Source organism: Pyrus communis, chromosome 3, assembly GCF_041283825.1.
Source record: "Pyrus communis isolate YQ-2024b chromosome 3, ASM4128382v1, whole genome shotgun sequence".
NCBI lineage: Eukaryota > Viridiplantae > Streptophyta > Magnoliopsida > Rosales > Rosaceae > Pyrus > Pyrus communis.
In genome coordinates, this window is record NC_142567.1 from 26,715,277 (window position 1) to 26,728,131 (window position 12,855).

A 12,855-nucleotide genomic window follows, 5' to 3' on the forward strand; every position below is an offset into this window, starting at 1 on the left:
TGTAAGTCATAAGTAATTGGAAGAACTACGTATAATTGTTAAGATGATGGCGAAACCCTAGTGCTTAAATAGATTTTCAAACTATTTTCTTTTGTTTTCTTTACTTTCCCAATTTATTTAATTGTTTTTAATTAAATTCGTTTTTAATATTTTAGGTCATAAAATCAACCTCTTCCAAACTTTGTTTTCAAATAATTAATTAAGATTTGGTATTTATATAAATTATTAATTCAATCCCTGTGAAGAACGACCTTACTTGAGCTACTATACTACGATAACCTTGTACTCTTGCAAGTGTGTTTAAGTATTTTTATCTCTACTTTTGCAGGTATAAAAAGCCCTATCATATCTCTTTCATATAACCCCTTGGATCTGAAGGTAGCTAGGCTTATTAGCTTAAATTCTTCTTATTACACCTAAACAAAATTCGAATCAATAAAAAAATAAAAAGGCAAGTGGTCCTTTACCACAACGGTGAAAATGAGTTGAGTCCTTGCATGACGGTGTGGTTAGAGACACATTTGAATAGAACCAACAATCCGAATTGATACTTCCTCTTTTGTAAATTGATCGAACCCGGATTAAAATTCAAAAGCAAACTTGATATGAATCTAGCTACAAGCCAACAATTCCAGTACACAAGTGTAGGAAACAAACAAAAAATGGACCCATAGATCTAAGATTTGTTGGAGTTTGGTGGGTGAGATTAGAGACACATTTGTATCCCACATCAACTAGAGAGAGAGCTATCTAGTGCTTTATAAGTAATGGTACCACACATATATTGCTGAGGCTTTTAGGTAAAACCCATACTCGTTTCTCCCGGGTGGCTAAAGTGGGGTGGATATCGTAATATTGACTCGTGTGTGTGGGACCCATTGGTGTGCTTCTGCACAACAATTCATATCAGAGCCCATATATCGCTTGAGATTGGTGACTCTCACGATTGTTGAAGTTGAAGAGCTCATTTGGAATTTGGTTGCATGTGGTCAAAGTCGAGCTCTATGTGTATTTGGATCGTGAGATGTCAACTTGGTGATGGCTCGAATCTCGCCAAGGTGGAGATTTTCGGAGTTCGGTTGCTGAGAGCCACTTTAGTGTCCCACATCAGCTAGAGGGAGAGCTATCTAGTGCTTTATAAGCAATGGTACCACACACACATATTGTTGAGGCTTTTTGGTAAAACCTCATACCTATTTCTCCCGAGTGGCTAAAGTGGGGGGATATCCAGTGCTTTATAAGCAATGGTACCACACACACATATTGTTGATGCTTTTTGGTAAAACCTCATACCCATTTCTCCTGGGTGGCTAAAGTGGGGAAGATATTGGCAATACCGACTCGTGTGTGTGGGACATCAAATCCCAGGCTATATTGTGTTTAGGTATAATGGGAATACGTTAGATTTATAAGTTTATTTACCCTTAGGTTTATATGAAAGAGGTCCTCATGGTTTCTCAAAATGAGAAGATATTAGCAATACCGACTCGTGTGTGTGGGACATCAAATCCCCGGCAATATTGTGTTTAGGTATAATGGGAATATGTTAGACTTATAAGTTTATTTACCCTTAGATTTATATGAAAGATTTATATGAAAGAGGTCCTCACAGTTTCTCAAAATGAGAACCTTATTAGATGAGCATCACTGAACTCTTCTGACACATGCATGAAGGATGATTTGGAGGAACAAGTTCTAAGTTGAGGCACCTAGCTATAACTGTATAGAAGGTTTTTTTTATTTTTTTAATTTTTAATTTTTTTAAGCATGAAAGATGATTTGGAGAAACAAGTTCTAAGTTGAGGCACCTGGCTATAACTATACAGAAATGATTTTTTTTTTTTTTAACTGTAACACAAGGAATATAATTAGCATCCTAAAAATTCAAGTTATGTGATGGGTTATGATAATTTGGGTTTATTAGAATATGAATAATTATAGCACATCGTACACAAATGCTATAGTGGCAGCCTATTGCAAAAGAGAGACTTTACTCTCATGACAACAGAGGAAAAATAAAATCATTACCAAATCCTTTGGATGCTATCTATATCTCACCGACCTGGAGAATATAATATCAGATTCTTCAACCATTTTCTCATGCCCTTTTGTTTGTTTCTTTTCATAAAGATTGACCTACTGGCTACTGTGCTTCCCAACTTGCCTTGCCTTATAAGCACTCTCTTCCCCCATTCTCAAACTTTCTTTTCTTTCTCCTTCTCTCCTTTCCTCTCTTTGCTCCCAACTTCATTCGGACAATATATAACTGAATATATGTCCATAGGAAGGTCCTTATCAATATTCTTTTTATTTTGGTTGGTTTGCTTTTTCTTTTCAAAGCCTTAAATAGATTTCACCTAACTAATTTCTTGTTGTTTTATAGGGAGATCACAACCTTCGATGAGATAGGAAAGAAGATCAGGAGAGAAAGTGATGCATCTGTTGTTGAGATGGGAATCATGAGCACTACTCGAATTTCGTCATCATCGTCATCGTCGTTTGGTGTTCCTCATCAAGGGATCACGATGATGAGTACAACAACTTTGAACACAATCACACCTTGTGCTGCGTGTAAGCTCTTGAGAAGAAGATGTGCTGAAGAGTGCCCTTTCTCTCCTTACTTCTCTCCACATGAACCCCAGAAATTTTCAGCTGTTCACAAAGTCTTTGGTGCAAGCAATGTTTCCAAGATGCTATTGGTACTAATTAATTAATTTTTTAGGAAGAAGTACTCTAATTTTATATGAACTACTTAATTTCTGTTTTATTTTTTTTAATAGGAAGTGGCTGAGAATCAAAGAGCTGATGCAGCCAATAGTCTAGTTTATGAAGCAAATCTGAGGCTGAGAGACCCAGTGTATGGGTGCATGGGTGTAATTTCAGCCTTGCAGCAACAAATTCAATCTCTACAAGCTGAACTCAATGCAGTAAGGACTCAGATATTGAGACACAAATTCAAAGAGGCCACTAGTCCCAGTATCGTTTCTCCTAGGGGTATTATTCACCATGCTGCTTTGGTTTCTAATTCTGGGATGGTGTCCTATGCGGCGCAACCACAAGCGATTTCTCCACCACCGCTGCCGCCACTACCACCAGTATCAGCTCCGTCTTCAGTTGTTTTTTCTTCATCGTCTTCGTCTTCAGCTTCTTCTTTATACAATCCATCCACAAACACGACAGGCTATAGCTCCATCTCAAGCAAAAATGTTCCGTATTTTGATTAAAATGATATATAGTGTTTTATTAGCCCCTTTTTCTTTGTTTGATTTCTATTGCTTATCATGTTTGATAGATCAACAGAATTAGTTTTATCTATATGTATGGGGGTTGATATGGTTTCCCTTTACTTATGATTGAGAAGTCACACATTAAGATTGCATAAGAAGTTAAAAACATAAACTTGGAGTCTAATTACAACAATTACTCCAATCCCCATCCTGTTGTGAGTAGTTCTCCAAGTTCTTCAAGTTACCTCTATGCCTTAATTAACAAGATTTGTTTTTCACATGGTTTTTTGGCCTCTAAATATTAACCACATTTCAATCTCTCATATATATATATATATATATATATATATATATTCTGTAGTAATTTTTACTCCGTCTGAACCTGGCCAATTTACAAAAGGGTTTTTGACCAAAGATGCATTAGGGTTTTTGGTAAGGCTCCCTGCCAGACTTGACCAATATGCTTTCTCATGATCTTTTGGAAGAAGTTAAAGGCACAACAGATTTTGAAACCTAAAATGCAGTAGTGATCTGAAACTAGACAAAGAGAAGTCTTAGAATCTTACTGCATGTGCAACCTAATGGGTTTTGGTAGGTGTGCATTTTCCAGTAGGGTTGCCACAGGTGCAGACAATTTGGAAGAAGTTGTTAATTGCACGTGTGGGAATACGCGGGCTCTGACTTTAACTTTAATTAGCTAGCCATGTCTTCACAGTACACATGCATGTTAGTCTGTGCCAGTGAAAGATGAACCTGAAACCTTCTTAAAGAGTACCACATGTTATTCGAGGGAGACAAAAGGTGTTAGGGTTTTTATATTTGATCGACCAAAACTCTAACATGTTATAGTACCCTTATCTTTTCTTCCTTTATATTGGTATAGCTTTCCATTGCTCTTTACTACGTAAATTTAAACTCATTTAAAGATAATATTTTTATTGAGCATTCTTTTATTTTTAATTATAGTAGGAACTCTTTCATATTTCTCTTCTACAGATAACTGTATGTTTGATGGTGGAGGGCAATTATTATAGTGAACAATCACACAGGTGTTATATGGGACTCTTATATTTTTTACCCATCGGTGGCGTGCTGCAGACCAATTTTGTGACGTTATATCGATGTATTGACATGCCTTGGAGTGTCAATAGAATGTCCCTTTCCCTTAAATAAGATTTGGGTGATCCATGCCGATAAAATTGTGATAATGACGTGTAGTACATATATTGAATTAGAGTTTCCTTGGCGTGTGGAACTTAAACTGATCTGGGAGAGGCGTCAGTTTATGTATTATAATACGCAAACAAATTAAAATTTAAAAATTAAATATTGGAAAAGACACATTAGAGATCAACAAAATTGGCAGAAATCTAGTGGGTTTTGATGGAATTGGATCCTCATTAATTTATAGGTTGCATTGCTAGGACAGTAAATCGGCCCAAAATAGATTGAGTTTGTAGCAATTCGGGTCGTGTTAATTTGATTTGTTGAAACTTGGTGTGTGAATAAGTCAAGTTTATGTTCAAGCCCGATAAGAAACAAGTCAAGTTTAAACATTGGTATATTTGGCTCGCAAAGTTTGGTACATAGCAGCTCATCTTTTTTCCTAGGCAGATCATTATGCTTGAGATTTTGCTTTTAAAGAATCATGTTTACATTTTTTCCTAAATTTAGATTGACTATCTTCACATTTAATTTTTTCTACTAGATATGGAGAATGATATTATGTTCCCTATTTTCTTTTGTTCTAAATAACCTTCATGCGTGATGCATAAACTCCCATAGCGTTCCAATCATAAAAAAGACGTTTATGTGGCTGTCTTAAAGTATTATGTTTGAGGATTTTGTGTTATATGCTTTATGTTGAATATATTCTGGTATGAAATCTACTTGCAAAGTTTTGTTTTAAGAGTGGACCAACATAATTTATTGTATACTCAAAACGACTCGAGTTCTCTATCAAGCTTTTACATTTTAAGCTCGCTCAAGCTCGACTCATATAATTAAAAAGCAATTCAAAAATAGCTTAAGCTCAAAATAAAATTAAACAAACCAAATTTAAACAGAGTTATATGATCAATATGAAATTATGGACATGATCAAATTGTCTCTCCACAAAAAAATTGTTCGCCATATGACTCCAATTTACTTCTTTTGGTTCCAACAAGAGGGCAACTAGATATATTCAAGCTAATTAATTTAAGTTACTACAGTACCATCACAAATTTAATTAACAGTATAATCACATTCACATTTCCTTCAGCAGTGACAGAATAAATAATTGTGCTGATTAACATGCTGCATTATAGCTTTGACTACTTCTAATTAGTTGGATGTGAACGTCAATCTTTTATGAGGTTCCTAGATACAATAAATTGAACATGAGATCAGGAGCTACTAAATACTTTAACCACACAAGATTTGATAAGAAACCATGTTGCAAATTAAATTTATTCAGCTCACATGCATTCCCAATTTATTTCTCAAGACATGTGAGCAATTTGAAACATGCAGTTTATGCTAACAAAGCTTTCACATGAGCTATTCTACTAATATAATCAACAAATAAATACAAAACAAAATTAAAAAAAAAATAATCAGAAATATCCTTATATATATATATATATATATATATATATTTTAAATCAAATGCCGCATAATTTCATTTCAAAGCCAAAATAAGGAAACAGATTACAACAAAGAAACTTCTCCAACAACAAATCTCACTAATGACATTAATTAGCAGGTTCCAACCTGGTACGAACTCCACGCGAGTAAACAGCCAGTCTAGTAAAGCGATGAGCTACACTGTTTGCATGACAACGAACATATATGAAAAGAAATAGCTCCAGTGATCAAGTATGTGAATCACATAAGACATTGTGGAAACTTTTTGTTGGAGCTTAAATAGCAGCTTTCAAAATAAACTCAAATTCTAAAATGTTTAATAAACATACATATGTATTGCATTGAAATCATGTGTCCCACTTTTAGAATATATAAGTAAAAAATGTGTGTATATATATACATATTAATATAATTTAAGTGAAATAATAATATTATGTGATAATATTTTTTAAACTTTTTCTATTGCACATGATCTAATCGCTGTTATTTGGATGTGTAACTCTTCACTTTTGATGTGTACCAGAGAAATTTCCTTGTTTCGTGTAGCTGAAAAATTGTAATGGTTGGTACGACATCGCTAACAAACCTGATCATGACTTCTGTAGTGGGCTTTGACAAGTTAAGCAATATTATTGCAGCAATAATGAAACGAGGCTAAACGGAGTTGGGCCAAATTAGTGTAATTTTATTTGGATGTACTTACTAACTAATTAAGTACAGAATATTAGGGCTCGAAATTTGAGCTGACTCACATCAAACTTGACTTATAAGAGTGAAACTTGAAATTTATTATTTATAGGTGAAGAAAAATATCGTTAAATTCTAAACTTCATGCAATGATGCTTGTTATATTTAAGATGTTCGATTAAGAATTTCACATTATTACAAAGCACCGGGAAATTGGATTGTTCATCACCATTCACTTTGTTCAATTGAAGTAAACAATCCATCAACAATTAATATCAGGTAAATGCCTATAATTTGAATTCTTTGAGATAAAACATATTTTATTCGTTGAAATAATAACAAACAATACCTAATAAACTCTCACTCAACATACAAAATGTTCCCAAGTAAAACAAACTATAACTTAGACCATCACAAGCATATTATAATTCTCCCAACTTCTGGGGTTTTTGGTTTATTCTATCATAGAGTAAGGACCTACTTTTGTCGACTAATTAGGCTTCCTGCAGTTCAATCTAATCTCGCCCTTAGATCCAGTGAGTGGCTTGTTATCTCCCATCTTGATCATTGCCTTGGCAAAGTCAGCATTGAAGGTGTTAGCACTGCAGCTGTACGATTTAACCAATGAATCAGTTGGTCCACCATTAAACAAAATTTGATCACTGTGGAGGAGACCCTTTTGGTTGACAAGGTTCTTGAAGTAGGCAGTGTCGAAAGTGTTAGGAGTAGTGATGTCCAAAGGTGCAAGGTTGTCGTCTCCATAGCCAGCTGTTCTTGGACATGTGTTTTGCGTCCTGGCAAATGAAGCATCAATGTTGGTCTCGTTATATATGCGAGCTCTGAAAGTTGTACACCTTGCTTGCCCAATTGTGTGAGCTCCTGCCATATCATGTCAAACAAACACATTTAGTTGAGAAATCAAGGGAATTCATCTATAACCAATATTGTTGGTGTTACATGCTGTTAATTGTGTTCTCAATCTAGCACCGCACATTCAAATAAGAGTTCATTCCCTCAATATGTCAAAAGTGAGTATCTAACGTGTCATCAAGTCCTATAACAACATAAGCGAGATAACATTTCATTAAGTCGTTGTTCCTTTTGTTTTTACCTAGCTTACATATGAATCAAAACGAAGACCATTCAGTTTTTTAAGGCTCTTTTCTCATTTCAAAACCAAAATCCCCGTTAAACTAGCCAGGGGATTCAAATCGACAATCGAAATTAACCGGCCAAACCAGAAGGCTTTGGTATGAGGTTGTTTAGTCCACTTTTATTTCGTACAATTAAGAGTCAGCTTACCAACTAGCTCTTATATATTCGAGAGGTATTCTCTTCTTAATAATGTTGGAATGAATTCTAAGTTCAAATTTGCCCTCCCTGCTTATCAAAGAAAAATGGGAACAGAGCCATCCAAAGATGTACATAGTTAAAAGGAAGCTGATAGTTACCAGATAAGGCTACCAAGTCCCTTTGAGAGAGACCTACGGCTCGGAACCTGGTGGTGAGCTCGTTGAGGGTAGCAGTGGGCGGAGGGATGACTCCACTATTGGCAGCCGACAGGCTTGCTGTCTTTGAATCCCTTCTTCCAAGTTTAACCTCCCAGCTTGGTCCTCCAAGCTGCAGAAATAATTAAATTTATAGTGTTTATTATAAACCCTACTTACTTAAATCATGTGTTTTCCTTATTTGATACAAAAATCATGTGTTTTTGTTACTCACAATTTGGACGGAGTCTCGAGAAGCAATGGCTAAGATATCAGCACAGGAAACGACGCCGGGGCATGCCTTTTCCACTTGGGACTTGATCTTGTCCACAACCTCAAATCCTCTTAGAGAGTTGTTATTCGGGAGTGCAGTCTTCTCACCGGTGAAGGAAGAAGTGTCGTCCAGTAATAGAGACCCATCACAACCCTAGTACGTACGATGCATAAATTCAACAACATAGGATTAGTAGCAGTAGTAGTAATTAACAATAACCACCAACAGGGGTCATTATATATTGACTTTTACCATTTGTTTTGAAAGGTAATAACTTTTAGTAAAAAAAAAAAAAAAAAAAAAAAAAACTCCGCACTAAGATAATTTGAGTATAATTGGGTACTTTAGATTTTGACATTAGCCAGGTAGGTTCATGCCCACATGACGGTCACAATTTTGACAACATTTCAGCGGTGCTGGTCCCTTGATCTTTTCGATATATGCATGTCTTCAAGCTAGATATGTTATTTGCAAGTGAAGGAATGAACTCATTCCATTAGTGAGAGAATGCAAGCATTATCCTATATGAATTATTGTTACCAAATCGTGAGATTTTAAGTTCAACTTCCCGAATTTGATACTAAATTATTGGTAGTTTATTGTGAGACTTAATCCAACTCCTCTCTCTAATATTATTGTATAAAAAATAAAAACAAAACTACATTAAGTAATTATAAGGAAAGTGAGGACGTGCACATACAGAAACTAATTATATTGTTAGGTTTTTGGATAATCAAATGATTAAGAAGAAATTACGTTGACGAAACAGTCATGAAAGTGGAGGCGAAGAAGAGAAGCGCCCATGCGCTTTTCTTTAGACACAGCAGACTTGACAACAGACTTGACTGCATCAAAGACATGAGGACAACTCTTAGAATAAAAATTCGTAGAAAGTTGAGCATGAGAGTTCCCCGTGAAACCCACAAGAACACCGAGTGTGACAATCACCAATAGGGAACACAAAGAAAAAGTATTACTGGAAGCCATGGTTTCAAATTTCAAAAGGTAATTGAATATTTGAATGAACAAGGGTTTGAGAATATGGTGTTGCATGGAAAATATTAGAGATATATATAGAGGAAGAATGAGGGAGATTTTGGGGATGGCAGGTTACCTAATCTGACAGACTAAGTAGGCACTTGAGCAGTGCATGGCATGGTCATTTCTACGTCTAGAATTTAATTAAAAGGTGTTTGCCTTTAGTTTAAGGGATCAACTAGTACAGCCAGTCAACCACAACAGCAAAGAATGCGACTGATTGAATGATTTGGATGGAGAAAAGTAGTAAACCTCTAAAAGCACGTTACGTGAAACGAACCAGAGGAGAGTCGATGGGGGAATAGATCAACTCGCCATAACTTTTGGGGGTCCACTATATGTTTTGTCGTTAAACCTTTTGGGATTGGTGAAGGTACCATGCAAGATTTTGAACAAAAAGAAAAAGATACCATATTCCATGCAAGAATTGGTGTCCAATTCCAATCCTAATTCTTATAAAATAAACCATAACCCTAATTAAAACAGTACTGGAGAACTCAGCGTTGCTTTTATAAGATTCTCTACCCATTTTGACCAGATACAACACCACTGGAGAGAGTACAGATCACTAGCTAGAATCGACTAAAACTGTGGAACAGTATAGCAAACAGGTTTCTAGTAGAAACTTGAATAATTAACAAAGCAATATATCAAACCAAAAGGTATCCTGCTACTTTGATAAGAAGAAACTTGGAAGATTTTTCTAGCCAATTAAAAAATGCCAGTTCTAGAAATCAGACAAATCAACATTTTGATATTATTTTGTATATGTTATATATATATGCAATGACCCCACGTGAGCAAAACCTGCTATATATGATATAATGGTAGTTGAGGCTTCATTTTAGAATTAATTAACTGGTAATTAATGGGAGAGGGCCTAGCTACTTATAAGTCTTTCATTATTTTTTAAGGAAAACTAACCAAAAGTTCTTAAAAACTTTAGTTTTAATCAAAATGACAAAATAGTGTTGCAAGTGAATAGTATCATGAGTGAATTTTCTTACTAAAAATGTTTTTAACGTTAAAAGTGAATAATATCAGGAGTGTTTCATTAAGACTTCCTATTTTTTAATCTATAATGTGAGACATTTCGTTTCACTTCTTTACAATTTTATATTTAAAAATTTGACAAAAAGAACAGTACGTGCTACCCCTTCCTCACCTTTTATTTTCATTAATAAGAGTAAATATGCTACGTTTTGATATACATTGATAGCCAAAGGTGGATTCACAGGGTTCTATGAGTCTTAGGTATTAGGAAATGTATTCCATTGAATGAAATGATAAGATTACATTGTATTTATACAATAGCTGTGCACTTGACAACTTACCATAACGAATCTAACTGTCCTATAATCACCTATATCTGAAAATCAAAGTAATTACAAAATTGACATTGTTAACATTTGTCAAGTAGTTCTTTTTCCAAGTAGTAATTCCATGATTATTCCAAAAAAATTGTAGCCTAAACGACCTCCACGATTATTCCTTTGATTATAGTGATTGTAAGTCTGACGCTAATTATTGCCACGATAACTAGAGAAATTTCCCTTATTCTGAAAAGACCTAGCGATTGTGATACTAATTGAAATGGGATGAATTCTAAGCAAGAAAGACTTGGGAACTAGAATTTGAGGTCAGTGTAGGTAGAATTCCAATTGATGATCCAAGATTTGAATTGAAAGCCTGAAAAACGCCAAAAGAAGTAGTAGCTTTCTTGCGATTTGCAAGTTGAATCTATTTGTTAAGAAGCAAGCCATGAAGTTCGTCAATGGTTGTAGATCCTAGATGGAACTAAATCGCATCAACAAAGGAATCATATTCAGATGGCAAGCCATGAAGTGTGACAGAGATAAGTTAAGAGTCCTCAACCAGAGCTCCGGTGCTAGCAAGAGCATCAACGATCTTCTCAATTTGTTGAAGATAGGCAGCAACAGTGGATTCGCCTTTGGAGATGTTACAAAGTCGAGATCTGAGTTTATGAATGTGAGATTGTGAGGCCGTTGCAAGGCGTGATTCAAGCTTGGACCATAGCTCTCAAGATGAATTTACACCAACAGTATATGGAATCAAAGATTCAGAGAGAGTTGAGTTGATCCAGATAAGAATATTATGATCATTCTCAAACCAAGCGATGTACTCAGGATTCAAGATTAGGTTACCAAATGAATCTCAAAGAACTTTAGGTGGGGCTTCGATTGAGCCGTCAACAATTCCACTGAGATTGTATCTTCGAAAAATTGGAGCAAACAGTGCACTCCATGTTAGGTCGTTAGTGGTAGAGAGCTTGATCAGAACCATTGAACCGATATTCTAAATCGTAATTGAAGCAATTGAAGTGGTGCTAGAGGAATTAGGGCACGAATTGACCATCGGAGTAGGATGAACTGGTGAAGTGGACTCAGAGGAGGGAGAAGCAGCAATCGCCATTGCTGCAAGTTAGGGTTTCAGAGAGGAGAAAGAGGGAAGCGTGATAGAGAAGTCGCAAAGAAGAAAAGGATCGAAGTCGGTCGTAAGACAGAGGCGAAGGATACCATATTAGTAAATGTATTCTGTTGAATGAAATAATAAGATTACATCAGTTGGTATTTATACAATAGCTGTGCACTTGACAGCTTACCAGAACAAATCTAACTGTCCTAACCACCTATATCAGAAAAATCAAAGTAGTTACAAAATTGATACTATTAACTTTTGTCTCTTACAAAACTATCCTTAATATTGGGACCCTACGAAAGTCGGGAATTGGGGGTAGGGGAGGGCAAGGTCACGAAAGGACTCTATGGATCGATGGGTTCTGTCGGTCTCAAGACACTAGGAAAGTCGGGAAATTTGTGTTTTTGAGTGTGTGTGTGTGTGGGGGGGGGGGTGGGGGGGAGGGATGGGTGGGGTGGGGTGGGGTGTGTGGAATTTGCATCTGATATGCGAGCTAAGAATGCTTATAAACTACTAGGCCTTGGCAAGTGATGCTCCTGCTCGACATTAGACTTTGAAAGTTTTCGACATATCCAACTAGCATGCTTGGGAAGCTTTCAACAAGTATAGGTAGATGACATATCCACATGTGCTCGACTAAATGTATCAATGAAAAAATTTTGCGCGTTGGACACGTCTGAATGTCTTACATTGAGACACCACGAAGCTAGAGTAATGGATCTACCTCTTGTTGATCATGAGTCAATATTAGGAAAAAAAGGAATGTAAATAATATGAGTCCTTTTTTAAGTAGGTTTGTATTAAAGCTTTTGTTTCCTTGTGGAACTTAGATTGTACATGTATATATTTCAGAACAAGTAATACAAGAAAACATTCCGTAAAAGTTCTATTTGGTATCAAGAGCGCCGAAACCCTAGTTTTTTTCCACTGTGCTTGGGTGACTGTTTTTCTGCAAATTTTCTGCAGAAAACAGTGGTACCGTGTGTGTGTGTAATCTTGATGCGTGTGCAGCAGTGCAGTGTGGTTTTCTGCAGTGTTTTTTCTGCAATTTTTCTGCAGCAAACAGTGTTGCTGT

The 12,855-nt window shown here is 35.8% G+C and overlaps 2 protein-coding genes across 2 annotated transcripts; one reads left to right on the top strand and one right to left on the bottom strand.

The window, feature by feature from the left end:
- Window positions 1–2,121: 2,121 nt before the first annotated feature.
- Window positions 2,122–3,315, top strand: LOC137714135 (LOB domain-containing protein 15-like). Its single transcript, XM_068453417.2, has 3 exons — window positions 2,122–2,288; window positions 2,384–2,699; window positions 2,781–3,315. Exons 1-3 carry the CDS (start codon window positions 2,275–2,277, stop codon window positions 3,222–3,224), a joined length of 774 nt encoding a protein of 257 aa, XP_068309518.2. The 5' UTR covers window positions 2,122–2,274; the 3' UTR covers window positions 3,225–3,315.
- Window positions 3,316–6,804: 3,489 nt separating this feature from the next.
- Window positions 6,805–9,400, bottom strand: LOC137715811 (peroxidase 4). The gene is made up of 4 exons (XM_068455160.2): window positions 9,060–9,400; window positions 8,265–8,456; window positions 7,994–8,162; window positions 6,805–7,421 (listed from the first exon to the last, which is right to left on the bottom strand). The coding sequence occupies exons 1-4, from the start codon at window positions 9,354–9,356 to the stop codon at window positions 7,033–7,035; spliced, it is 1,047 nt and encodes a 348-aa protein (XP_068311261.2). The 5' UTR covers window positions 9,357–9,400; the 3' UTR covers window positions 6,805–7,032.
- Window positions 9,401–12,855: the final 3,455 nt, after the last annotated feature.

What these genes read in the sequence shown, in the direction of transcription:
- LOC137715811 (XM_068455160.2), bottom strand. Translation starts at nt 9,356, where the DNA reads ATGCAACACCATATTCTCAAACCCTTGTTCATTCAAATATTCAATTAC. An exon ending in TTCATGACTGTTTCGTCAAC is followed by an intron (nt 8,457 to 9,059) that starts GTAATTTCTTCT and finishes CGTACGTACTAG; the next exon opens with GGTTGTGATGGGTCTCTATT. An exon ending in GGACTTGGTAGCCTTATCTG is followed by an intron (nt 7,422 to 7,993) that starts GTAACTATCAGC and finishes ATGATATGGCAG; the next exon opens with GAGCTCACACAATTGGGCAA.
- LOC137714135 (XM_068453417.2), top strand. An exon ending in ATGTTTCCAAGATGCTATTG is followed by an intron (nt 2,700 to 2,780) that starts GTACTAATTAAT and finishes TTTTTTTAATAG; the next exon opens with GAAGTGGCTGAGAATCAAAG.